A 24,731-nucleotide genomic window follows, 5' to 3' on the forward strand; every position below is an offset into this window, starting at 1 on the left:
GTCACAGACTGCCTGGTTATAGGGCATGATCGTTTCAATTTTTAGATTGGTCAGGAAGATGGTCACTCTATATGATTCAACATGGATTATGTTTCACACTAAGGACAGATTCTAGGTTTTAAAAGTTGATTACCAAGAAATGAACACAATCTGTGGAACTAAAGGTACGATAAAAGGACCACTTTCACAATTCTGTAAGTCAATTGTCATATGACATTAACGAATATCAAATCAATAAGCCTAATAAATAACTATTCTTACTGAGAAATTTTCTTATTATTTTCTTTATAGTTGCATCACTTATAATCCTACTTGTTGCAGGAATCTTAAAAGTTCTTATTAATAAAATCAAACCAGAAGCCAGTTATTGGGGTCCATGCTGGTAGATCAGAGAGACAGAACAAACCACAGCTATCTCACCTTGCCAATTCCTCAGCTGGTCCTGTTTCCTCAGACTGGAGGCCTCTGAGTCCTCATCCGGAATGGGTCTCAGCTGAATTATGTTCAAAAGCCTGAATGCTTAACCAGCCACATGCTTAACCAGCCAAAAGCCTCTAGTTTCTGGTCCTCACGCCTTATATATCTTTCTACTTTCTACCACCACTCCCTGGGATTAAAGGCTGGCTTTCTGGGATTAAAGGCGTGTCACCATGCTTGGCTGTTTCCAATGTGGCCTTGAACTCACAGAGATCCAGAGGGATTTCTATCTCTGGAATGCTAGGATTAAAGGTGTGAGTGCCACCATTTTCTAGCCTTTGTATCTAGTGGCTGTCTGTTCTCTGACCCCAGATAAGTTTATTAAGGTACACAATATTTTGGTGAACACAATACCACCTCATCTCCTCTCTTTTTGTCTAAAATTAAAGAAAGCTTATAACTAATACAAGAAAAACTATCTAATAAGTATATACAATATATACAGACAAAAATTACATTAATGATGTCTAGTCCATTAACATTTGACAGATTCAGATAAAAACTCCATTATATATAATAACAATGTCCAGTCCAGTAACATCTGATAAACTCAAACCAAAAAATTTTCATTACTTATCTTATTTAAAACAAGTAGTTCCTTTTTAAAAGTAGATTCCATAATCTCCCTTTTTATCTTATCATATCCATATTCTCTCTTTTTTCTTTTCATAATACATTCAGTAGTCTACCTTTTGTCATTTTTATATCTTCCCCTTTTTCTTCAGTGTAGATTCAATGATCTACCTATTTACCCTATTATTTCTTTATCTTTTTTCTCAGAGTAGATTCGATGATCTATCTCATATCTATATTCTCTTTTTCTTTTTGCTTTCTAGGGGTGAAGATATCTTTAGGGAATCTTGAAAAGAAAATTTTGGGGTTAATCATCAAGTCCTGTATCATTTGTCCAGTCTCTGCATAAAAGGAAAGTTCAGGGCTTATTTCAAGTCCTTGTTCAAGTAGTCTGTCAGGCTGGATCATCTCAGCTAGCCATCTCAAAATTGTTCTGACCAGTTTGTAGTCCAAAGTCGATTTTTCCATGGTGTTAATCGGCTTAATGGCTTTATCATAGTCCATGTGAAATCATCATCGTAGGATCCTGTCATCTTTTTGAAGATTTCAAAGTCACTGTTAGGCATGGTCATGGTTTCCTGCAGACTTTTTTTTTTTTTTTTTTTTTTTTTTTTTTTTTTTGCCTCCTCTGTGGTTTGGAGCAATCATAGTCTGATAAATGTCTGTCTCTCGGAACCATGAACATTCTTCCCTAGAACAGAAAATCTTCACAACAATTTCTCCCCACCATTTGTCTTGCCAAACTTTTCCAAACTGACCTTTGCCGATGCTTTCTTGTAACACGATGGTCCTGGCAATTCTTCTCTGAACCAGCAGTAGTAAATCCTTCGTCCCAGGTAGCAGCATCACCGCAGTCACCAACATAATGAGAAGGAGCTGGCAACATGGAGCAGTAGCCACTGCTTCCATGGTCCCACCACTGTTTGTGGCTCAATCTGGGCCAAAGCTTCTCCCAAACCTCCTAGGCCGGCCTCAAACTCGGGATCCTACTGCCTCTGTCTCCTTCAGCAAATCCTACCGGTGTGCGCAACCACAACCGGCTGAGTGTAGCTTGGGCCTGAGCTGGGGCTCACAAGGCCACAGGCAAACAGCTTTTTCATGAATTCGTAACACGAACGTTGGGCGCCAGATGTTTCACCTACTAGTTAGAAATTCTTCTCTTTTAGTACTAAATACTATCATTGATCACCTTTAGTCTTTACCCACTTAGATTACCTCTGTGATTTTATTTCCAATAATAGATGGATGTTGAAATATATATATTCTGTTCTCAACTAATGAAAGTAGATGTTTCCATAGCAGCATAAACTAATTTTTGACTGTGATGGCTCTTAATTAGATATTTGTATAGCATCCTTGGTTTTCCAAAGTTTTCATGGTCTAGGAAGCAATGTACAATCATTCATACAAAGAAATTCTCGGTTAGAAAATATTACAGTTGAAGGTGTATTATTTCTGTTGCCTGTTATATCATAAACGTTGTTGAGCCTATCAAGCTAATTTCTTAAACTGTTAGAAACTAGTTTGGAAGTAGAGTTAAGATGTCCAAAATTTAAGTGCATTAATTGGTAAAATGAATGATGATGCTTTTCTAGTGATGTAAGTTCTAAGTGAAAATATTTATTTATAAACATATAATAAGAGAATGGGTGGGGAAACACGTGGACCTGTAGATTGAACCTAGTGTTCTGGACATGCTAGGCAAAGACTATACCATAGAGCTACTAACCCAGCCATCCAGGCTTCTTATCAAGGTGTAAATCCGATATGAAGGGATATGGGGAGGAACTGGGAGGTGAAACGGGTGTGTGTGTGTGTGTGTGTGTGTGTGTGTGTGTGTGTGTGAACCTTAACCAGGATATATTCCATGAGGAAAAAATCCTACTTTTAATAAAAGAAAAAGAAGTGAAATATTCTTAAAATAAATTTAGACATAAATGAAAATTAAAATATTTTAAAGTGCAGCGTGGACATTAATTCAGAATCTACAAATAACTCAAAAACAAAAAAGAAACAAGATTATAAATTACCCAAGTAAAAATGGGCTAAGGAGGAAGGAGGGCTAGAGATTTAGCTCAATGCTGAAGAGTATTTAATGTTGCAGAGGACCCTGTTTTGATTCCTAGCCTGGCACCTACATGGTGATTCACAACTGTAGCTCCAGTCTTAAAGGACTCAGTACTCTATTCTGACCTCTGTAGGTATCAGGAATATATGTGGTGCACATACATACGTGTAGATAATACACTCAGGCACATAAAAATAATAAAAAAAATTTAAAAATAAAAAAATATATGGACTATGGCTCTAAACAGAGGGCTCTCAAAAGAAGGAATAAAAATGGTTGAGAAATATCTCCAAAGTTGTTCAACATCCTTTAGCAATTAAGGAAATGCACATTGACATTCCCTTGACATGTCATCTCACCCCAATCAGAAGGGCCAAGATGAACAGAGCTGAAATCAAATGCTGGTAAGGAAGTGATTAAAGGGGACCACAATTCACTGGTGTGGAGAATCCTCAATAAGCAGAAAGTAAATCTACTATACAACCCAGCTATACCACTCCCTGGCATAGGCCCAAAGGATCAACATCCTACTTCACAGATGTGTAATCAGCCAAGTTCATTGCTGCCTTTTCTACAACAGCTAGGGAATAAATGGAAACAACCTAAATGTCCTTCCATTGATGAGTGGATAATAAAAACACACATAGACACGGTGGATACTATTCAGCTGTAAAAAAAAAAAATGAAATCATAAACATTTCAGGTAAGGGGGTAGAACTGGAAACACAGACTGAGAAAACAAAGGCCTTCTTATTTGTGGTTCCCAACTCTGAATCTTGAGATGTACGTATATAGCAAGTGCAGATATCAGGAAAACAAAAGGAGACCACTGGGGCAATGTGGAAGCCCACAAAGGTGTCCTAGTGAGATCTGAACTTCCTTCACCCAGCAGGGCTGCATTAGAAGATTGCTTGACTATGTGTGCGGTTACCAGGTGATTGGAAGGGTCTGCATTTGGCTGTGCTAGGGGGAGGTCTTTTGCTCCACCCTTTGGCATTCCTACACAGGGCCCTTTAGATGAGACGGAAGGGGCTGGTGGATAAGGATAAGCCAGTGCAGGCCCTCCGGAGGTTATCCTATGTCTCTGTTTCTCCCCCTCTATCCTTCTATCTAATATCTCTTATCTCTCTCTCTTCAAGAGTATGCTGTTGTAAAATGTGGGAACCAGTCTCCCAGCAGGGCTCCCACAGGACAGGGGTACAGAAAAGGATCTCCAGAGAGGCAGATAGTAGGACTCAGGCATTATGAAGGCAGAAATAGTAAAAACAAGGAAGACTTTAACTCAGGATGGTGTATCGAGGTAAATACATAGGTAGTGGGGAGGAAGGTTAAATCATACTAGGAATGTCTGCAAAAGCCACAGACAAATATAGTATTTTACAAGGTGATTTAAACACACGCAGAATTCCACACTAGGGAATAATGCCCTCTACCCAGAGTCATGTATTATCTAACAAAACCCTCAGTTCCAAGAATGGGAACTCTCTGCAAGTTGTTGGTTGTGGGGTAACCAGAAGATTCCAAAACAATATCGACTATTATCATTGTCCTTTGGTGCTCCAAACTTGAAGATTATACCCCATTGCTGAACACACCACATATTTTCGACACAGGATTTAGAAGAAAATGCACTTATAGAGACCTCAGCATGCACAAGGCCTGCAGCGCTCATCATCAGATGGGGTCCTAGAAACTGAAAAGAGAAGTGGACACAGGCTCCCATTCCTAATGCAGAAGCTGACCTGGAAGCCTCTTTAACGAGGACTAGCTCTCACAGGATCAGAAGTTGCTATTCAAGCTACCAAGGGAGAAAAGCAATTGGAAGTTTCACCCAGCTGTAAAGTCAATGAACCACAATAATGACTGGGGGGTGGGGTGGGCAGGGGTGGGTGTGGGTGTGGGGGTGGGGGTGGGCGGGCGGGAAAGTTACTTATAGAACACATAGTCCCCACATCCAAATAACAAAATGTTTATTCATATTTTTTTTTTTTTTTTTAGTTTTTCGAGACAGGGTTTCTCTGTGTAGCTTTGCGCCTTTCCTGGAACTCACTTGGTAGCCCAGGCTGGCCTCGAACTCAAGGAGATCCGCCTGTCTCTGCCTCCCGAGTGCTGGGATTAAAGGCGTGCGCCACCACTGCCCGGCTGTTTATTCATATTTTAGAAATTCTTTTTTTTTTTTGTAAAAATGGAAATGTAAAAGGTTGAGAAAATCAGAATGTGTGACTTAAGAGGTAGATTTTTTTTTATGCCAATAAAACAAGGAAGTAGAAATTCAGTAGTGGGCATACTACCTAGAGAACATTAATGGAAAATATTGTTTTATTTTATTATTATTATTATTACTATTATTTTTTTAGCAGCCAGCCTTCATGAAGCTCCAGTATCAAGAGGCAGGAGAATCTATTCAGGTCACCAAATTTACTCTGTGATTTGGAAAAATGTTCTTCCTGCCATTGAGAGGCTGAGCTGGAGAAACTTTCAAGGGGGAAAACCAAAAACTAGAGAATCATTTATAAAGATGGGATAGAGAAGAGGTCCATCTGGGACATGGAAGAGAGACTGAGAGGACGGGAGGCAGAGCACCCACGGTCTCCCTCCTCACCCCCTCCCTGACACTCAGAGGCCCTGTAGATATGGCAGACGCATCCTATGCAAGGGCAAGACAGTCATAGAGAGAGGACAAGAAATGTGTGATCATCAAATTATATCCATGAACAGATAGTAAAGTTTGCCCAGATTTTCAATCAAATTTTGTTTTAGTCTGATTTTGTTGGACTGGGCATTATTAAGAAATGCTACATGAACTTTCTTAAAAGGACAGAGTAAGTGTAAAACGCTTCAAAGGAAAAGGGAAGCATGGATCTGAGAACCTACAAGCTGTTACTGCAAATACTCTCCATAATGTGTAACATCTTAAAGGCCAACAAACACAAGACGTTCCATCAAAACCTATTCCAGCTACACTTCGGCAAGCTCATAAATAAGTAGCAACTCTAAATGAATGTAATTATTAATATGTGAAAAATGAATGTAATTATTAATATGTGAAAAACGACTTATGTCTGTGATGATTAATAAAATCTACATAGCTTGCTGAGGTTTTTAATTATTCAGAATGAAAACAGAAAAGAAAAAAATGTAAGAAAGTTAAATTAAGTAAAAAAAAAAATCCTCTTCAAAATTAAAAATGAGAAATACAGTGTGAGTGGTCCTTATTTATCTTCCCATCAGTATTCAAAGAGACAAGAAATTTTCATAAAAAAATTTACCCTGGCAATTTGTTTCCTACAAATTAATTTTAACTTATTTTTTATTCAGTTAAAACTTGACTACTCCCGGTCCATGTTCACTATGCATTTATTTAAAATTCCATGGTTATTAATTTAAAAAATTATTTTGTTATGGCTGCACAAAAGATTTAAGTTAAAAAGTTCAAATAAGAGAAGTGTTATTAGACTACAAAATACATTATGATTGTATTGTATAGTTCGTTCTTCAGGTACTGGCTGTATAAGCACCTATAAATTTTTTTTTCTGGGTGCTGGAGAGATGTCTCAGCAGTTAAGAGCTGGTACTGCTTCTGCCAAGATCCTGACTTCAACCCCAGCACTCACTGTGGGCAGCCTGTGACATCATAACTTCAGTGCCCTCTTCTGGCCTCTGCAGGGAACTGCACCCATGTGCACAACTCCCCATTAAAAATAAAATTCTCTCTCTCTCTCTCTCTCTCTCTCTCTCTCTCTCTCTCTCTCTCTCTCTCATCTATCTATCTAAAACAAATTACATAAATGATTGAAATTTTCAAATCAAATACGCTTGGTCAAAAATCCAAACATTTCAATATTTTCAATACAAACTTTTGAAAATAGTTCAGAACTTACCCCAAAGCAACACATTTTTAAAGCTGAATAAGATCTTAATGATTAAAGAGTGAGAAGAATCGAAACCTAGAATCGTTGTAACCCAAAGAACAGACCTGATCCACATGCAAATGACAGGAAGCTCCCTGCTGTAACAGAGTAGCTGTAATAGACGGCTTGCGTGAACGGGCAGCAGCAGGCTTAGCAGACAGTGTCTGGTCCAGACAGGGAACATGCTGGCTGTTCTCCATCTCGTCCCTTCTCTGAGGCATTTTATTTTTAAGGGTAGGCCTAAAATATCCTCGGTGATGTCACTGCCATTAATTCCCGACTGACATTTTGATTCACCCCAATGCTATGTGTATCCTTTTTTCCACCCTCGTACCCATGGTTGGCCTGAATGTCACTTTACTCTAATTATACCCTTTAAAAATTTACTTTAATAGTTCCTCCTCCATTTCCTTAGCATCCCCTCTCCGTTGTTATCGGCTGGTCGGGTGACTCAGTAATCTTTATTTATTTATTTTGAAATTTTGAATTTTGAATTTTTTTTTTTTTTTTTACATTCTGGCCACAGCCTCCCCTCTGTCTTCTCCCTCCAGTCTCCCTCACCCACCTTTGTCCCCATTCCCCAATCCACTCCTTGATGTGCTGTGTTTTGTTAGTGCTCCTGGAAGACCTGCCCTTTCCTGGACTCATTGTCTTTAATCAGGGAGGAAGAGGTGAGTTCTTGGTCTCCCAGCCCTTGTCTCTGGGCCCTCGGAGCTGAGGCACATCCTGTGCCCCTCCTCCACCCATCTCAGCCCCAGCAGCTGGTCAGCAGGTAAAACTCCTGCAGGCAGAGGGCTCCACCACCCCAGCCACCCATTGGACCCTGGAACCTTCAACCACAAACACAAACAAGGAACCCATCCCCTGCCCCTCCATCAACCGTCAGCAGCACCCAGAGGCACAGACCCCACCTGCACTGATTGGAGGAAAAATCAACACCTGTGCCCATAATTACCCCAGCCCAGATGGTAGACAGCAGTGTAAGAATACATTCAACAACATAAAGAGCAATATGGCACCACCAGAACCTAGTGGTTCTACAACAGCAACAGCCGAACAACACCCCAGTGCAGAGGAAGCAGAAGTAAAGGACCTTAAAAATAACTTTATGAAGATGATAGAGGCCCTTAATGAGGAAATGGAAAAATTTTCTTAAGGGAATTAAGAAATTGAGGAAAAGACAAACAAAAATTGGAAGAAATTGTGGTGATATTTTAATTGTGCTGAAATGTGATTTTTATTTGTATGTTAATAAATAAAGTTTTCCTGGAGATCAGAGGTCACATAGCCATAAGCAGAGTCAGGTGGTGGTAGCACATGCCCTTAATCCAATCACATGGCAGGCAGAGTCTCTGTGTGGTCAAGGACACAGCCAAGTGTGGTGACACACGCCTTTAATCCTAGTACCAAATATAGACCTGGACGTGTGTATAGACAGGCAATGATGAGGAAGTCATGTGGCTGGTCTTAGAGCCAATGAGAAGGCAGAACAGGAAGGCAATAAAAACACAAGTTAGATGGGAAGAATCTCTGGGGAAGCAATGGCAGTGTTGAGGTGGTAAGATAAGGTAGTTGTGGCTCTTCACTAGTTCTCCGATCTCTATGGCTATTACCTCTGTATTTGGCTCTGTGTTTCTTATTTAATAAAACTGTTTAGAAATTTGTCTACAAGAAATCAATAATATTCAGTCATCAGATGAGTTGCAGTTTCCTCCTAAAGATTCTGATGCCTGCACCTTGGTGTAACATCAGTACGCTACAAATCATACAAGTCTCAATATTCTTTGAACTGCATATTTTATTATCTGCATAGTACTTATCAAAATCTTTAACATCTCAAGTAGTTCTTATGGGAAGAATATAATGGCCAATTATCTCTATTTTTTCTTAACTTTATGAAGACTTTAATATTATTTCAGTATTAATTTGCTATGTTTCATCTTGGTAAATTTTCCTGATGTAAAGGTTAGAAACACACTCTCACAGTCAAGGTGCCACAGAAAGCAGCCAGGTCATTTCAAGGAAACTGGGGTATGATCCTGCTGACCTGGATGACCCGCACCCACTCATTTAATAGGTTCAAAACCGTTTCTAGGCAGCTGTGTTGAGTTGGCAGGTAAGCAGCTGGCTAAAGGAGATGAAACATGGGGCCTGGGGGTACGGCTCAATCTGGGGAGTCCGTGTGTTACAAGCATGAGTAACCCGAATAACAAACTGGGCATGGTGGCACAAGCTTGTAAGCCCTATGGTAGGGGTGTTGAGACAGACAAATCCTCGGGCTCGATGGACAGCCAGCCTAAGCTGAAAGCCCAGTTCCTAAGGAGAGACCCTGTCTCAGAAAACATGGTGGACAGCTCCTGAGTCAAGGCTTGAGGCTGAACTCTGCCTTGTACTTGTGCACTTACACATACTACGATGCTTTGAAATCCAGATATGGAAACAGTGAGCAAAGGGGTTGAAGGAACATAAACAAATGATTTTTTAATCTAGACTCTTGTAGTCGTGATCTGTGCTAGAGGCTCAGGTCAGGCTCTGAGTTCAATCACCAGAGGTTAAAACAGGAAAGAATCAAAGCAAACAAAAACAAATTCCAGGAAGATGAAAAGGCTGGCCTTGAACTCACAGACATCTGCCTGGTTCTGCCTCCCAAGTGCTGGGATTAAAGGCGTGCACCACCACCACCCAGCCCAATTTATTTATTCTGAAAACTGATGATTAGGACCAGAAAAAAAAAAAAGACAAAATGGAATTTACCTCTCTAAAATTATGGGCAGCTGAAACTGGAGATCATTAAGGTTTCCTCAGATCCTGAGTGATCCATGTGGATACCTATGGCCTCATTTGACCCATATGCACTTAAAACCTGTCTCAGTTCTGCCTCTTCCAGAGTCGGGCTGAGAGGGGGATGTTCAACCCAGAAAGCCTCAAGTGGTACTCTGCTGCTGCTTGTGACTGACCACTGTGCAGTGCTTGATAGAGAAAATCTGAGTTCAGGTTCACCGTGAGTTGCCATGATAAAAATGGTATGAGTGTGGAACACAAGGGTCTGTTCCTAAAATCAAAGGATAAGATACCAGGAAAGTTTCAGAGCTTGGATATATCTGTTAGGGACGCCCTTTGAGAAAGGAGCACTTTGCTCAGTGGATAAGGCTCTTGATGTCTGTACCGTGGGATTTAGAGTGTAGGGATACAGGACTCTTCAGTTTCCTCAGTATTGCTTTGAAAACCCCTTCCCAGTGACCACACTTACCCCATCTGGCCTTCCATCTGAGGCGGTGACGATGAGGATGTAGCGGTCCGTGCTCTCCCTGTCTAGTGCCTTCCCTAGAGTGAGAATCCCCGTGCTAGAGGCAGAGAGAGAAACAGAAAGTGTGTCAATGAGCTGCTCTTTTCCCCAGATTGGATATAAAGGTCCCTGCAGACCTGGTCACCCCTCTCTCCTCTCCTCTCCCTCTCTTCCCTATCCCCATCCCTGTCCCTCCTCCTTCCACTCCCACTTCCTACTTCCATCTCTACCCTTTATACATGTTCACACCTTATCTTTCATTGTCCCCTCCCCCCATTTCTATTCCTTCCCACAAATAAAAAAAAAAAAACTGTGTATCTTCTCTTATATATGTCATGAAGCAGAAGAGGGTCTACTGGAAAGAGCTATTTTTGATCATTTTTATCCACTTTCCATAATCCAAACTGCGTATTAAATTGTGATTCTAGGACTCTTGCTGAAATCGGAAACAACTCTTTAAAGTTGTTGAGATCCTTAGCAATAATAGAAAACTGCAAACCTGAATGAGATCACAGAGATGATTCTTTACCTTCTAGTGGAATAACCAAGCAAAACAACAGCATTATGGTTAATTTATTCCTGGGAGAGACACACAGGTGTTGTGTGTCATCATTTCAAAGTAAAAGGCTCCCTTGTTCCTAGGCAACATCACAATTCTCAGTCAAGACATTGTCCCTTACAAATATCATGTGTGGGTTTCCAATTTATTGCAAAATGATCCCTATGGAAATGGGAGACAATCTTTCCCTTTGACAAGTTCTGTGAGGAAGCCCATTTTCCTTTGCATTTCACATTTATGGAACTTATACAAAATCAGATAATTCAAAGATTATATTAAATGTGTAGTGTGTCAAATTTTTAGTATTTATTTTTTATTTTCATATGTATATTTACATTTATAACTGTTCTGTAAAAGGGATCATATTGTATATTTTACATTCTTTATAATAAATTATAGTTAGTGTTCATTTAATAATATTTAGATACATACTTGTGGATGTACTAGAAATTACATCATTTGCTTATTTTTATGGAATTTAGAGTGACTTTCAATGTAAGTAAAATAAGTTACAAACAATACTTGAATAAATTCTCATCCTTAGAATTATTTAATTCTACCCCTTACTACCCAGAATAAACGTCCTCTTTGTATACTTTTCTCCAATGTAATATTTATAACAATTCATTCTCCAAATTAAGTTCAAAATGTCTTTTTGGGTTTTACTCTGGACACTACAAACAACATTTTCATCAAGTACCAACTGTAGGAGAGCATTTATTTTAATGCAATAAACACTGAGATAATTAAAAGCAAACTAAGTATAAAACTTAACTATATAAGTTTTATACTTAGTTTGCTTTTAATTGATAAATAGGCTTTGTTTTAACCTAAATGCTTCGATTCTGAGAGTGGAATTTATATGATACTCATTGCAAAGGGCAGTGAAAAGAGTCAGGGAAAAATGGAATTCCAAACTCATTTGGTTGATTTTTTTTTTTTTGATGATGCCGACTTTGGAAGCTCTCAGAGCATATGGCAGGACTGTGAAACACTGACTGAAAACAGTTTAGTCCAAATAACTGAAAACCACTTCCAGAGCACATCCACAGTAATCAGGTTTGTATCAACACTCTACACCACAGATGCCTCAGGTAATGTCATTCTGTAAAAACATTCAAAGAGAAAAGTAAGGCAGTTTTGGCTTTTCAGACACACTTAGAAACAACTTAAGAAATGGGAAGTCTGCCAACCTAGGTGTAGTACAATGAGAAAAAAATGGATTGTTCCTGGCTCTGTATTGGGTTGTTACAGTCCTTCTTTCCTCCTCTAACTCTCCTTGGGAATGAACTTTGAAAGTGCCTTAGCTTTCGGTTTTGTAACAGTTTTTCACATAAATCTATCTTTCCTTGTCTATATGATTATGATGGGAGATAATGTTCTCTCTATGCCTTCTGACTCCATGAGGGAGGCAGTTGATTGTGGGGGGATATTTGGAAGGGAGAGTGAAATATAGTGTCTTTGAGTATTCAGAGCAGAGAGATGAGTCCGTGGAAAATATGAACATCTCTCGTGGTAAAGCTGGCCTGGAGGAACATTCTCACCAACAGGCAGAGGTCACAAGGCAGGAAACACTGTCTGTATCAGGAGTGCAAAAAAATTCTTTTGTATGGTACATCAGCATTGCTTCTGATAAAAATCCAACAATAGCGCTGCTTGAGTTTTTTCACAGGACTGAAAACATGGCTCAGATGTGAAGGCAGTGGGTGTGGTGAAGGAGGCAATTCCAAAATAGCATCTCCCCACCTCTGTGGAACAATCCTTTTGTATACTGTGAATATGTATTACTCTCATTGGTTAATTAAGAGCTGACTGGCCAATGGCTAGGCAGGATTATTGGGGCAGAAAGAATGCTTCGAAGAAGAAGGACAGAGTCTGAGGAGTCAAGAGATGCAGATGAAGCACATGGACATGCAGTTCTGAGATAGGTACCAAGCCACATGGTAGAATGTAGATAAAATGTAGGTTAATTTAAGATGTACCAGCTAGTTAGTAACAAGCCTAACCTATCGGCCAAGCATTTAGAATTAGTAATAAGTGTCTGTGTGGTTATTTGGGAATAGCTGGCAGGACAGAGCTGACCTGGGATCCCAATGAAAAACTCTGCCTATACCCCACAGACCTTCAAAGCTTCAAGCAGCCAGAGTCAGACCCACATTGGATGGGATTATAGAAAATTGTCAAATATTTACAGAATCCAAATGAAGATACAACAAAGAAAAATGTTTGAATGAGAAACTGACAGATTAAATGACTTTGGTGAACCTTCATAATTTCATTTGTAGATCTTTCCATTTCTAATTTATAAATACATTTGGGGTTATAAATTATAAATGTACTGCCTCCTGTCAACATTGTATACTTCTATTTGATGATTTCTGTGTCAAACATTATATGGAAATGTTTCCAAGTATTTTCTGTATTAACTGTGAATGAATAGAACAAAATAAATTGCCTGTGATGGAAAAAATAAAAATAAAAAAAAAAGAAAAAGAAAAATGTTAACAATCATGGGAGAGCATTATGGCGATTTTGTTTGTTTATTTCTAGTCTCCTGGTTCACATTGGTCTTGAGCAGCCATTTTCAATCTGTGAGCCATGACCCCCTTGGGGGTCAAATGACCCTTTTACAGGGGTCACATATCAGATACCCTGCCTATCAGATAATTCATAACAGTAGCAAAATTACAGGTATGAAGTAGCAACAAAAATAATCTTATAGTTGAAATCACCACAACACGAGGGACTGAATTAAGGGGTCACAGCATTAGGAAGGCTGAGAACCACTGATCTTGAGAGTCATGCTCTGGACTCTGTTATGAGGGACACACTGATAACTCTTTCACAAGGAATTGTGGCTGTCTTATTGAAAGGTTGTCAGCTGCAGTAAGAAATATTGTACAGCATTTTCCTTGCTTGAACTTAGAACTCACTCAAGGAAGAAAAACACTGGGTGTTCTTTAAAACCACTGAAGGTACGAAAGAATCTGAAACCTGAGGCAAAGTACATCCTACCCTCAAGATCCTAGAATACAAACCCAGCACACAATTTCAGGTTGACCTGATTATTGCCAGGCAGAATGGAATATCCAATGTACAAAACTGAGGGTCCCAGAATGAATTATGTCTATGGTAAAGTTTCAGCAAAGGTATCAAAACCATTCAACTGGAAAAAAATTATTTTAAACCAGTTATGGTGTGAAAACTGAAATCTATATTCAATAGTGTAAAGGATACTACTTAAGTATCTGTAATAATTAACTTCAATGTATTAATTGTATCATTATATGATATAAAACCAAAGGAGCCTCATATGGCAACTTCAAGGACAATATTTATGACTTGGATTCAGCAATGGCTTGTTGGATAAGATGCCATATACATATGAAGCAAAAGAAACAGTAATTCTATTGGACTTTGTCAAAAGTACAAAATTTTGCATCAAAAAGCACTATCAGTGTTGTGAGAAGCCAATAAAGCAGAAGATACTGTTTTCAAATTCTATATCCAGCAAGCATGTGGCTTCAGAACTACCAGAAACTCATGCCACTAACCAGGATGGAACCAGTTAAATGTAACAAAGGATCAGAGCAGATGATTTCTCAAAGAAAGTGAGTAGAGTAAGGGGTCATGAAGAGGTGTTCAAAGTCATTACTTACTCTTGCAGAAAATGCAAGTAAAGGGCACACAGAACTATCACTTCACACTCACTGATAGTTATAATCAAAGAAGAAAAACCATAGTAAAAATATTTGATACTAAGTGTTGGCAACATTATGGGGGAAATTAGAATTCTTATCCATTGCCAGTGAAAATGAAAAATGGTTCAGAAAATCTTATAAATTGGTGCTGAGAATATAAAATGATTCAGACTCTAATGAAAGCATTTAACAATCTCTCAAATAATTATAATGCAGACTTACAATATTCCCTAGCAATTCTGCTTTTGAGTATATAGCCAAAACCAACAAATTATGTACTTAGACACATATAAACACATGTGTATTCATCACAGTGTCGAAAAACAATAGGAATAAATATAATTCAAATACCTGCTAAGGAAAGAGTAAACACATTGTTGTTCATGTGTATAGCATAATAGTGTGCAGATAAAGCAAGGCAGATCATCTACTCCTGCTAAACAGAGATATGAGAGGAGCCAGACACATGTTACCTTCCTGTCCACTGTCATTTTCTTCTGGTTTTTGTTCTCAGGAATCGTGTGTGTGTGTGTGTGTGTGTGTGTGTGTGTGTGTGTGTGTGTGTGTGTGTGTGTGTGTGTGTGTGTGCCTGTTCTGTGTACTTCAAGTAAGTGAAAATAGAATTATATGATAATTTTGGATTTATTATACTGACCTATGTCACTTAGAAATGTGTTCTCAAATTATGTCCTTACTGAATCATGTCTCAGTTATTCATTCTCTTTTATCAATGAATAATAATCCATTGTGTAGATAAAGAACACTGCTTATTTATTGTGGATGGATATGTGAGTTGGTTCCACTCTGTGCATATATATGCTTGTAATGAACGTTATTTCACATATTTTATACATAGGTATGACCTAAATTCTGCTGAGTGGACATGAAGATAATTACCTAGTTATAGGGATATATTATAACATGTGGAGAAAATTTCCAGCTTTGTAAGCATATTTTCTCCATAGACGTCCATGAGGACTCCCTATCCCCATGTTCAGACTCTTGCTTGTTCTTCATACTCTTTTTTACCTGGATGTGAACCCCTCTAATTCCATAGCTTTAATTTGCATTTACTGAATGAAAGAAACTACATTTCTATGTGCTCATTGGTTATCATTTATACACACACACACACACACAAAGAGAGAGAGAGAGAGAGAGAGAGAGAGAGAGAGAGAGAGAGAGAGAGAGAGAGAGAAAATGATGGAATAAGGGACAGAAGGGGTGTCTCCTCAAATCTTTGCCCATTTTTAATTAGCTTCTTTTTACTTTTGGGTTTTTATGCATTTTTGATATAGAGTTATTACAATATACATTTCTTAAAGTATTTTATATAAGTGTATAGGTGACTTTTCATTTCAATGCTGATGCTGGTGCCTCTTGAAACATATTTCTTTTTAAATTTTGGATGAGAATCAATATACTTTCTTATTAATAATTTGTGAATGTAGTGCTATATATGTGGATAGCACAATGCCTAATTTATGTATATCATATAATTTTTCTTCTAAGAGTTCTGAAGTTTTACTTCTTGTGTTCAGATATGCAACCTATTTTCAGTTAATTTTTAAGAATGGTGTTATGACTTGACTTCATTCTTTCTCACTGTGTCCAAAACTCACTAGCTGAAAGGACAACTTGTTCTTGATAGGATGGATTCTGACCCCATTAGGTAAGTGATAGCAGTGTTTCTAGATTTGTAAATATATCCCAGTCTTGGCTTGGATACTTAGTCTAGTACTACCACAGTTTCAATAAAATAGTCTTTTACATAGTTTTATTTTTAATGGAAATTACAAACTTTGGTAAACTTATGGTTTTAATGTATCTGTGGAGGAAATTTCAAATAGATAAGATTTTCTAAAAATAAGTAGAAATTATTTATCAAACTTTTAAATCCAGAGAGGTGAGAAAAACTGTTACTGTCTACCTAAGGCTTTCTGAAAGGATTTGACCTTTCCTCATAAAGTTCTATTATGTTAAATTTTGTTTGTCATAGGATTAACAGACCCACCCATGGCCCACTTGATTAGAAACCACATGTTCTAGAGACAGAAGCAGTGGCTATCCTATTGGAACCATGATAAGTCACCTCTCACTTCATTCAGTGAGAGAAGATACTGGTCACAGATGTGGAACATCAATTCTGCTCTTGGTGTATGAGCTGGCTTTTTGGAACTTAGGGCCTATGCTGAGACACTTTGCTCAGCCTTGGTGCAGGGAGGAGGGGACTGGACCTGCCTCAACTGAATCTACCAGGCTGGGCTGATTCCCCAGGGGAGACCTTGCCTTGAAGGAGGTGGGAATGGGGGGTGGGTTGGAGGGGGGAAGGCTGGGGGTGGGAGGAGGGAGGACAGGGGAATCTGTGGCTTATATGTAAAATTAAATTAATTATAAAATAAAAATATTTATAAAAAATACATTAACAAGAAAGAAAGAAAGAAGAAAAGAAAGAGGTACCCCCCAAACTGGATTCCTTCTGGAACATTAAAGAAAATAAATAAATAAATAGAAAGAAAGAAAGAAAGAGAGAGAGAGAGAGAGAGAGAGAGAGAGAGAGAGAGAGAGAGAGAGAAAGAAAAAGTCCCACAACCTCACTGCCGTCATGATGTAGAGTAGAAGCCTGTGGTGTCTGTACATTGACCATCTTCTCGAACACCATCACCCATTCCAACAGCTATGACCTGAGTGTCTCTGACATGTTTAGAGCAGATAGACCAAAGAAGGTGCTGCAGTTTTATTTTATCATGGATGTGATGTAACACACCTGGTTGCCAAGCCTCCCTTCAAATGAATGAGTTAGTGCTGTACTCTTTTTAGAAATGCCCTAGTCGCTATGAGCAACTGCCAACTTCACAGGCATCTAATTAGTCCAAGCCTTTGCCTGCAAAGGCAAATTTTTCCACCTCAGTGGATTTTACTTGATAAAATTGTTTAAGATAAACAAATAGTCTCCAGGGATAGGTTTTGAGTTTGGAATTACCCCCAGTGCTTGTTAACATTCATAGAAAAAAAAAAGTAAAATAAAGCTATAAACAGCTGCAAGTCTGTTCTCTTGCTAACAGCATGTTGTTTGACATTAACAGGGGGCAGTCAAGTATAAATCATTTCCTTGTAACTCACGTTTCTGAAAGATTGAAAACTCGCTGAGGGTCTCCATTCTCGATGGCATATGTGATTGGGTCTCCCTCTCGATCAGTTGCCTTCAGAGAAGAAAACATAATTCAATTACCAACTAATTACAGAATGTTCAAACTATTAGTGTTAAGGAATAAAGAATGGCCTAATGTCAAGAGACTGAATGAAGAATTTTATACTGAATCTTGGCATTTTTGACAGCACATGGAATTTTATGTGTGATAGAAGTTAATTTATGTAAGCTAATGAACTTAACGATTTTATTTTTAGGCACCTATGTCTGAAATGTAATCAACTATGCTAAATGCTACCTACATAATTGGTTAAAATGTCATTATATTATTTAAACATTTTTCTATTTAAATACTTTTATACCTGGTCAAATGTATCAAGACAATATTCAAATCTGCAAAATAATTAACAGTCTTGAATTCAAGTCGGACTACACTTCCCAGCTGTGCAACGCCAACTTCTTCACTCGTAAAAAAGAGGGCTATGGCACAAAGTGTAATGGAAGTTGAGAGATCTAAACTGAGACATGATATCAAGGCTGGTATTTAGAATATTGCAAAATTTCAATATGTTTAACTATTTTGTTGTTGACATTGTTTTCTCCTTCCCCAACCTTAGTCTGAGAAACAAAACAAACCCCACGTCTTCTCACACTGAGTTCTCTGTCTCTCTCTTCCGAAACAGAGACATACACGTGTATTGTGGGAAGAGGTCTATGTTTGACCATTTAAAAACATTTAATACTTTCTTTTTAAATTTGCCAATGAAATCAAGGATGGAAAGGGGACTCCAATGGTGGTGTGAGGAATATCACAGGGAAGTCATGGATGGAGAATGGAATCTGAATGCTGTGTAAAGGTGGTCAAGGGACTTCCTTGATCTTATCCTAGGGAGAGGGGATTATCCACGGGGTGAGATGAACTGTATCTGTGGGTCGCTGTTCAGACACAGCCTGTCCCTTGGGTAACTCCTGTCTGTTACTGACCAGATACCAGGCTTTGCTCTGGCAGCTATTATTGCGTTGGAGTTGGAAGACTCAGGAAAGGGGATGTCACTGGAAAACCTTCAGGAGGATATTCAGTGTACCAGATAATCACAGCACAGTATGCAACCCACGCCCCACTAGACAGGAAAGCCATTTTTATTATGGATCAACCTATCTGACATGCTACACAACCTGAACATGCAACATCCCTTCAAACTGCCACAGGGCAGCTAGGGCTAGAAACTCCTTCAGCACAATGTGTTCCCAGACTCCAGGGACATCTGAACAGTTACACTTCAGTTTGTAATGAACTCCCATATCCCATATTATGAGTGTCTGTCTGATGTGCCTTGTGCATGGCCAGTTCCTCTCTGTGACTCATGCTTCCCTGCATCTATCTCATTTATGAACCCAACAGGAATCTGTTGTTGGGCCATCAATATGGCTCAGGGGGTCAAGACACCTGCCACAGAGCCTCCATGCCCCAGGACCTACATGGTGCAGAGATAACTGACACTTGGAATTGTCGTCTGACCATTCTCTATGCACTGTAGAATGTGGATGACCATACTACCCACTATATACACAAATGAATAGATGTAATAATAATAAAAAGAACCTGTTACTTTCATGCCTCCACATCTCAGAAAGAACCAATGTCTCCATTCCCCCGTCACCTTTCTGGCCATCTTCCATCCTTTAGCCTACATCTTGCATCCTCCTGCCTTCTCAGGCTGACACACTTCACATCCTTTCACCTCACTCCCAGTCTAACCCATTGGCAAGTTCCACTGGCTGTTTTGGAAATGCTTGACTGTGACAAGTTGCTTTCTTACCATGGACTTACTTCAGACATAGTGGTAAATAGCATTTTAGCAGCAAGCCCAGGTATTATTCTTATACCATCACCGTGATCAGTTTTCAATTAGTGTCACAAAGGAACCGTTGTTTCTAGGCCCAGACATTATTCCTTCAGGTAGTTGCCATGTCATATGTACAGATACACAAAGAAAATGAAGCACAAATAGAAAAGCATAGGGAAATCTAGGAAGCATTCTATTAAATATAGATACACAATCCTCAATTTTGTGAAGTTATCTACAACATCTCATATAGTAAGAAAATAATTTACTCAATGGCTATTCCTCTTAGTTTTCTGTTTGCAGGAAAAAGGCAACAGAACCTGGAGAGTGCCTTTTATTACTAAGAGGTTGACACTAAAACTTTTGCCACTTGTTCTGTTGTCCCTGTTACAAAGAACTTCCCGTTTGCTCATTGCTTTGTAACTGGGATTTTTCGCTGTTGTTTTTCTCTTTTTTTTTTCTTCCAGAACAAGTTATCACTTTAAGTTTTCAAAAGTACGAGGATATAGCTCCTGAAACAGGGATTCTGTGTAAACCCTTCTTAAGTCTTGATTAATACTGAATCTTGGTTTGGACTGTTGGGAATAGAACCAAGGGCTCTCTGCCCGTTAAACACTTTATTGCTGAGCTACACTCCCATCTCAGGGTATTGAATCTTGCCCTTTTAACATTTATCTATTTCTTTCTTTCTATCTATCTATCTATCTATCTATCTATCTATCTATCTATCTATCTATCTATCTATCTATCTATCTATCTATCTACCTATCTAATGAGGGACATGTGTAATGAGGCATAAGTATGGAGGTCAGAGGACAACTTGCATGAATCAGTTTTCTCCTTCCAACAAGTGGGTCCTGGATATCTAACATCAGACTGGTGGCAGCACTTTTACCTACTGAATCATCTCACTGGCTGGCCCATGAATCCTTCAATGTGCAGGAGCAACTACAATTTACGTAATTGGTCATGAAGTATCTGTGGATACAGTGTAGCTTTATTTGCATCATTCTCTTGTGGTGTTAGTAAATTACAGTTTTATCTGAGGTTAATAGGAATTTAATTGGTAGATTAGAAAATGCAGAATAGTCCAGTTCTGCTATTATTTCTACCTTCACTTCAACCAGAGTACATTTTGCTCTACTTAAGCAAGTGTCTACTTAAGACACTTAGTTGTGTCTTTTTACATCTTGAGACAGTGTTTTTTCTTGAAAAGGGGAAGTTTAGTTCTACCATACATTTTTCATGTAATAAGTAGGAATCACTCCTCCTTATGGCAAAATATTTCTAACATATTTATTTTATGTAAGTCCAGTGGAAAATGAGGCCTTCTTTTTAAGAGTTTGAAAAGTGCAATATCAATTATAAATAACAAATAATAAAACAAATATGAAAGTGCCATATCTTCACTGGACTCAGAATCAACTGGGAGGCTGTAGAGTCAGCTGCCAGGTTGGTCCCTGGCTGTCATCTATTCTGAGGCAAGATACCTACGTCTAAAAAAGCTAAATCACAAGTACCATATCTCCTCCCTAATTAGCATAATATTTATTGGGTATTTCACCTATGTCAAACCTTGGAAGCTCAGGGGTGAACAGCCCAGACAAACCTCTGCCTGCTCAGCTCACACCCCACCCAGGAGCCAAGGGCAAACAAAACAGCTAATTCGAATGCAGAACTTTCAGATCCTTGTGAAATAATCCGGGAAGCACATCTAGAGATGATGGTACATTCTCCCTTCACAAATGAGTGATGGGAACAGCGTGACTTAGCATGTGCAACTCCAGCACTTGCTTGACTAGGAGGTGGGAGAAATGCAGGCCTGTGGAGAGCAACCCAAGCAGAAGTGGGACGCTGAGAGAGGAGGAACATGCTCAGTGGGTGTGGGGAAGATCCAAGAGCTTGTTAGCTTGGTACACAGAAGACAAGGACGACGGGCGTTTGCTTGGCCACTGACCTCAAGCTTAATGAATGGATTGATGTTGACTTTGGACAGATAGCAAGTGATGGTGTTTAGCCATCAATTTGCTGGTATGTGTTCAGTTGAATGGCTTTAATAAAGCTAAGTTTTTCTTTCATTATTGCTTGGAGGACAAACAGTGCCTTTGAAAACAACTCTTGATAGTCAATTCAACCAGATGACTTAATTCATCTGTTAGGAAATTACCATCTTCTTTTCCTTTTATTTTTAAGTTTACAATATAATTACATCATTTCCCCCTTCCCTTTCCTGTCTCTGAACCATCCCATAAACCCCTCTTTGCTCTCTTTCAAATTCATGGCATCCCTTTTTTAAAAAAAATCGTTACTATATGCATTCACGCACACATTTCAGGGGCACAAAAAATTCTCAAAAACATTCAAGTAAGCAATGTTCTCAGAGTGTAGAAAAGAATTTTGAAAAATAAGCAAATCTATAAACAGTATTCCATCAAGTTACAGAGGAGCAGAGCCATCAAATGCCATCTGGTGGAGTGCACCTTACACCCATAGAATGATGCTACACATTTCAGAGTACATTAAGACAAAGCACCAGCCTGTGGGGACTCTACAGGAGACGCAAGATCAACGGGTTTAGATGGAACTTTTCTCACTGAGGCAAATGGGTCCTGACTGAGGCTGTTAACTACTTGAGAGCAAGAACTGAAACTCAGTTTAGCGAAACAGTGTCTTACTCTTTCTGAAAGACTTTTCTCCTTGTTTTCTTTTACGTGGTAGATGTTTTGTTTACATGTATGCCAAGGCAACACACATCTGCTGCAATAGTGTCTTGGAATGTGTGCTTATTTCTTGTATTAAACTGTTGGGCCTTTGATAAAATGATAGCATCATGAACATGTTTTGATAGATTAACACATGTATCCTATTTATGTGAAGGATTGTTGATATAAAAATCAGTTTTCAAAATAAACTCAAGTTCAAAAGATCCACTTATTAAATATTCAAAATATATGAAGTAAATACTATATGTGATGCATAATTTTGAAATTTGTGTACCTAAATATGTGACAAAATAAAAATAGGCCTCAATATATAATAATGTTGAAAATAACACACTGGAAGGCTATAACTCCTCAAATGCTTCTTTTTTCCTTTCAGAATTGTGTGGTAAACAATCTATGAGAAGGAAGCCACACAAAATGCTTCAGGCTGGAGAGCCAGAGCAGAGTCTCTGCTCACAGGATTAAAAAGGGGCAAATTTTAAACTAAGTGTGTGCAATATTAAAAAAATGAATAGTGATTAACATGGGTCTCTGTTTACGTGCTCCATGTTGGGAAATGCCTGTAAACCAGAAACCCCAAAAAAGGAAGGTCTTCAGACTTTGGATGATTTGGGAGAATGCTTACAAGGTCCAGTTTCCATTTTCTTTTATTTATTTATTTATTTTTTTTTTTTTTTTTTTTTTTTTTTTTTTTTTTTTTGTGATATATATTTTTTATTTTACAATACCATTCAGTTCTACATATCAGCCATGGGTTCCCCTATTCTCCCACCTCCCACGCCCTCCCCTTACCCCCAGCCCACCCTCCATTCCCATCTCCTCCAGAACAAGTCCTCCCCCGAGGACTGTGATCGACTTGGTAGACTCAGTCCAGGAAGGTCCAGTCTCTTCCTCCCAGACTGAGCCAAGTGTCCCTGCATAAGTTCCTGGTTTCAAATAGCCAACTCGTGGAATGAGCACAGGACTTGGTCCCACTGCCTAAATGCCTCCCAAACTGATCAAGCCAATCAACTGTCTCACCTATTCAGAGGGCCTGATCCAGCTGGGAGCCCCTCAGTCTTTGGTTCATAGTTCATGTGTTTCCATTCATTTGGCTATTTTTTTTCAATAATTGAGTAAAACTGAAATTTATTATATGCCACAGTCGTCCTACGGACCTCCATGCTATATATATATAGCCTCTATGGTTCTATGGGTTGTGGTCTGATTGTTCATTTTATATCTAGAATCCACCAATGAGTGAGTACATACCATAACTGTCTTTCTGGGTTTGGGTTACCTCACTCAGGATGATATTTTCTAGTTCCATCCATTTGCCTGCAAATTTCATGCTTTCATTGTTTTTCTCTGCTGAGTAATACTCCATTGTGTATATGTACCACATTTTTTTCATCCATTCTTCCGTTGATGGGCATCTAGGTTGTTTCCAGGTTCTGGCTATTACAAATAGTGCTGCTATGAACATAGCTGAGCATGTATCTTTATGGTATGTATCAGCATTCTTTGGGTATATGCCCAAGAGTGGGATGACTGGGTCTTGAGGTAGTTTGATTCCTAATTTTCTGAGAAACCGCCATACTGATTTCCATAGTGGTTGTACAAGTTTACATTCCCACCAACAGTGGAGGAGTGTTCCCTTTGCTCCACATCCTCTCCAACATTGGTTGTCATTGGTGTTTTTGATCTTAGCCATTCTAACAGGTGTAAGGTGGTATCTCAGAGTCGTTTTGATTTGCATTTCTCTGATGATTAAGGATGTTGAGCATTTCTTTAAATGTCTTTCAGCCATTTGTAGTTCTTGTTTTGTGAATTCTCTGTTTAGCTCTTTAGCCCATTTTTTAATTGGACTGTTCAGTGCTTTGATGTCTAGTTTCTTGAGTTCTTTATATATTGTGGAGATCAATCCTCTGTCAGATGTGGGGTTGGTGAAGATCTTTTCCCAATCTGTTGGCTGTCTTTTTGTCTTATTGACTGTGTCTTTTGCCCTGCAAAAGCTTCTCAGTTTTGAGAGGTCCCATTTATTAATGGTTGTGCTCAGGGTCTGTGCTGTCGGTGTTTTATTTAGGAAATGGTCTCCAGTGCCAATGCGTTCAAGAGTGCTTCCTATCTTCTTTTCTATTAAGTTTAGTGTAACTGGATTTATGTTTAGGTCTTTGATCCACTTGGACTTGAGTTTTGTGCATGGTGACAGATATGGATCTATTTGTAATCTTTTACATATTGACATCCAGTTATGCCAGCACCATTTGTTGAAGATACTTTCTTTGTTCCATTGTATAGTTTTGGCTCCTTTGTCAAAAACCAGGTGTTCATATGTGCATGGATTAATGTCAGGGTCTTCAATTCGATTCCATTGGTCCGTATGTCGGTTTTTATACCAGTACCAAGCTGTTTTTATTACTATAGCTCTATAGTAGAGTTTGAGGTCCGGGATG

At 38.8% G+C, this 24,731-nt stretch overlaps 1 protein-coding gene across 3 annotated transcripts in view; it reads right to left on the reverse strand.

The window, feature by feature from the left end:
- The window catches only part of Pcdh15 (protocadherin related 15), a 1,435,956-nt gene that overhangs the window by 224,267 nt on the left and 1,186,958 nt on the right, over positions 1-24,731 (reverse strand). For all 3 annotated transcript variants that reach the window (XM_042266444.2, XM_076556997.1, XM_076556998.1), the window contains 2 exons: positions 17,699-17,778; positions 10,280-10,373 (listed from right to left, as the gene is read on the reverse strand). In XM_042266444.2, the coding sequence (XP_042122378.1) occupies positions 10,280-10,373; positions 17,699-17,778 (174 nt within the window). The remainder of the gene's footprint in view (positions 1-10,279; positions 10,374-17,698; positions 17,779-24,731) is intronic.

The sequence above is a fragment of the Peromyscus maniculatus genome, chromosome 21 (assembly GCF_049852395.1).
Source record: "Peromyscus maniculatus bairdii isolate BWxNUB_F1_BW_parent chromosome 21, HU_Pman_BW_mat_3.1, whole genome shotgun sequence".
NCBI lineage: Eukaryota > Metazoa > Chordata > Mammalia > Rodentia > Cricetidae > Peromyscus > Peromyscus maniculatus.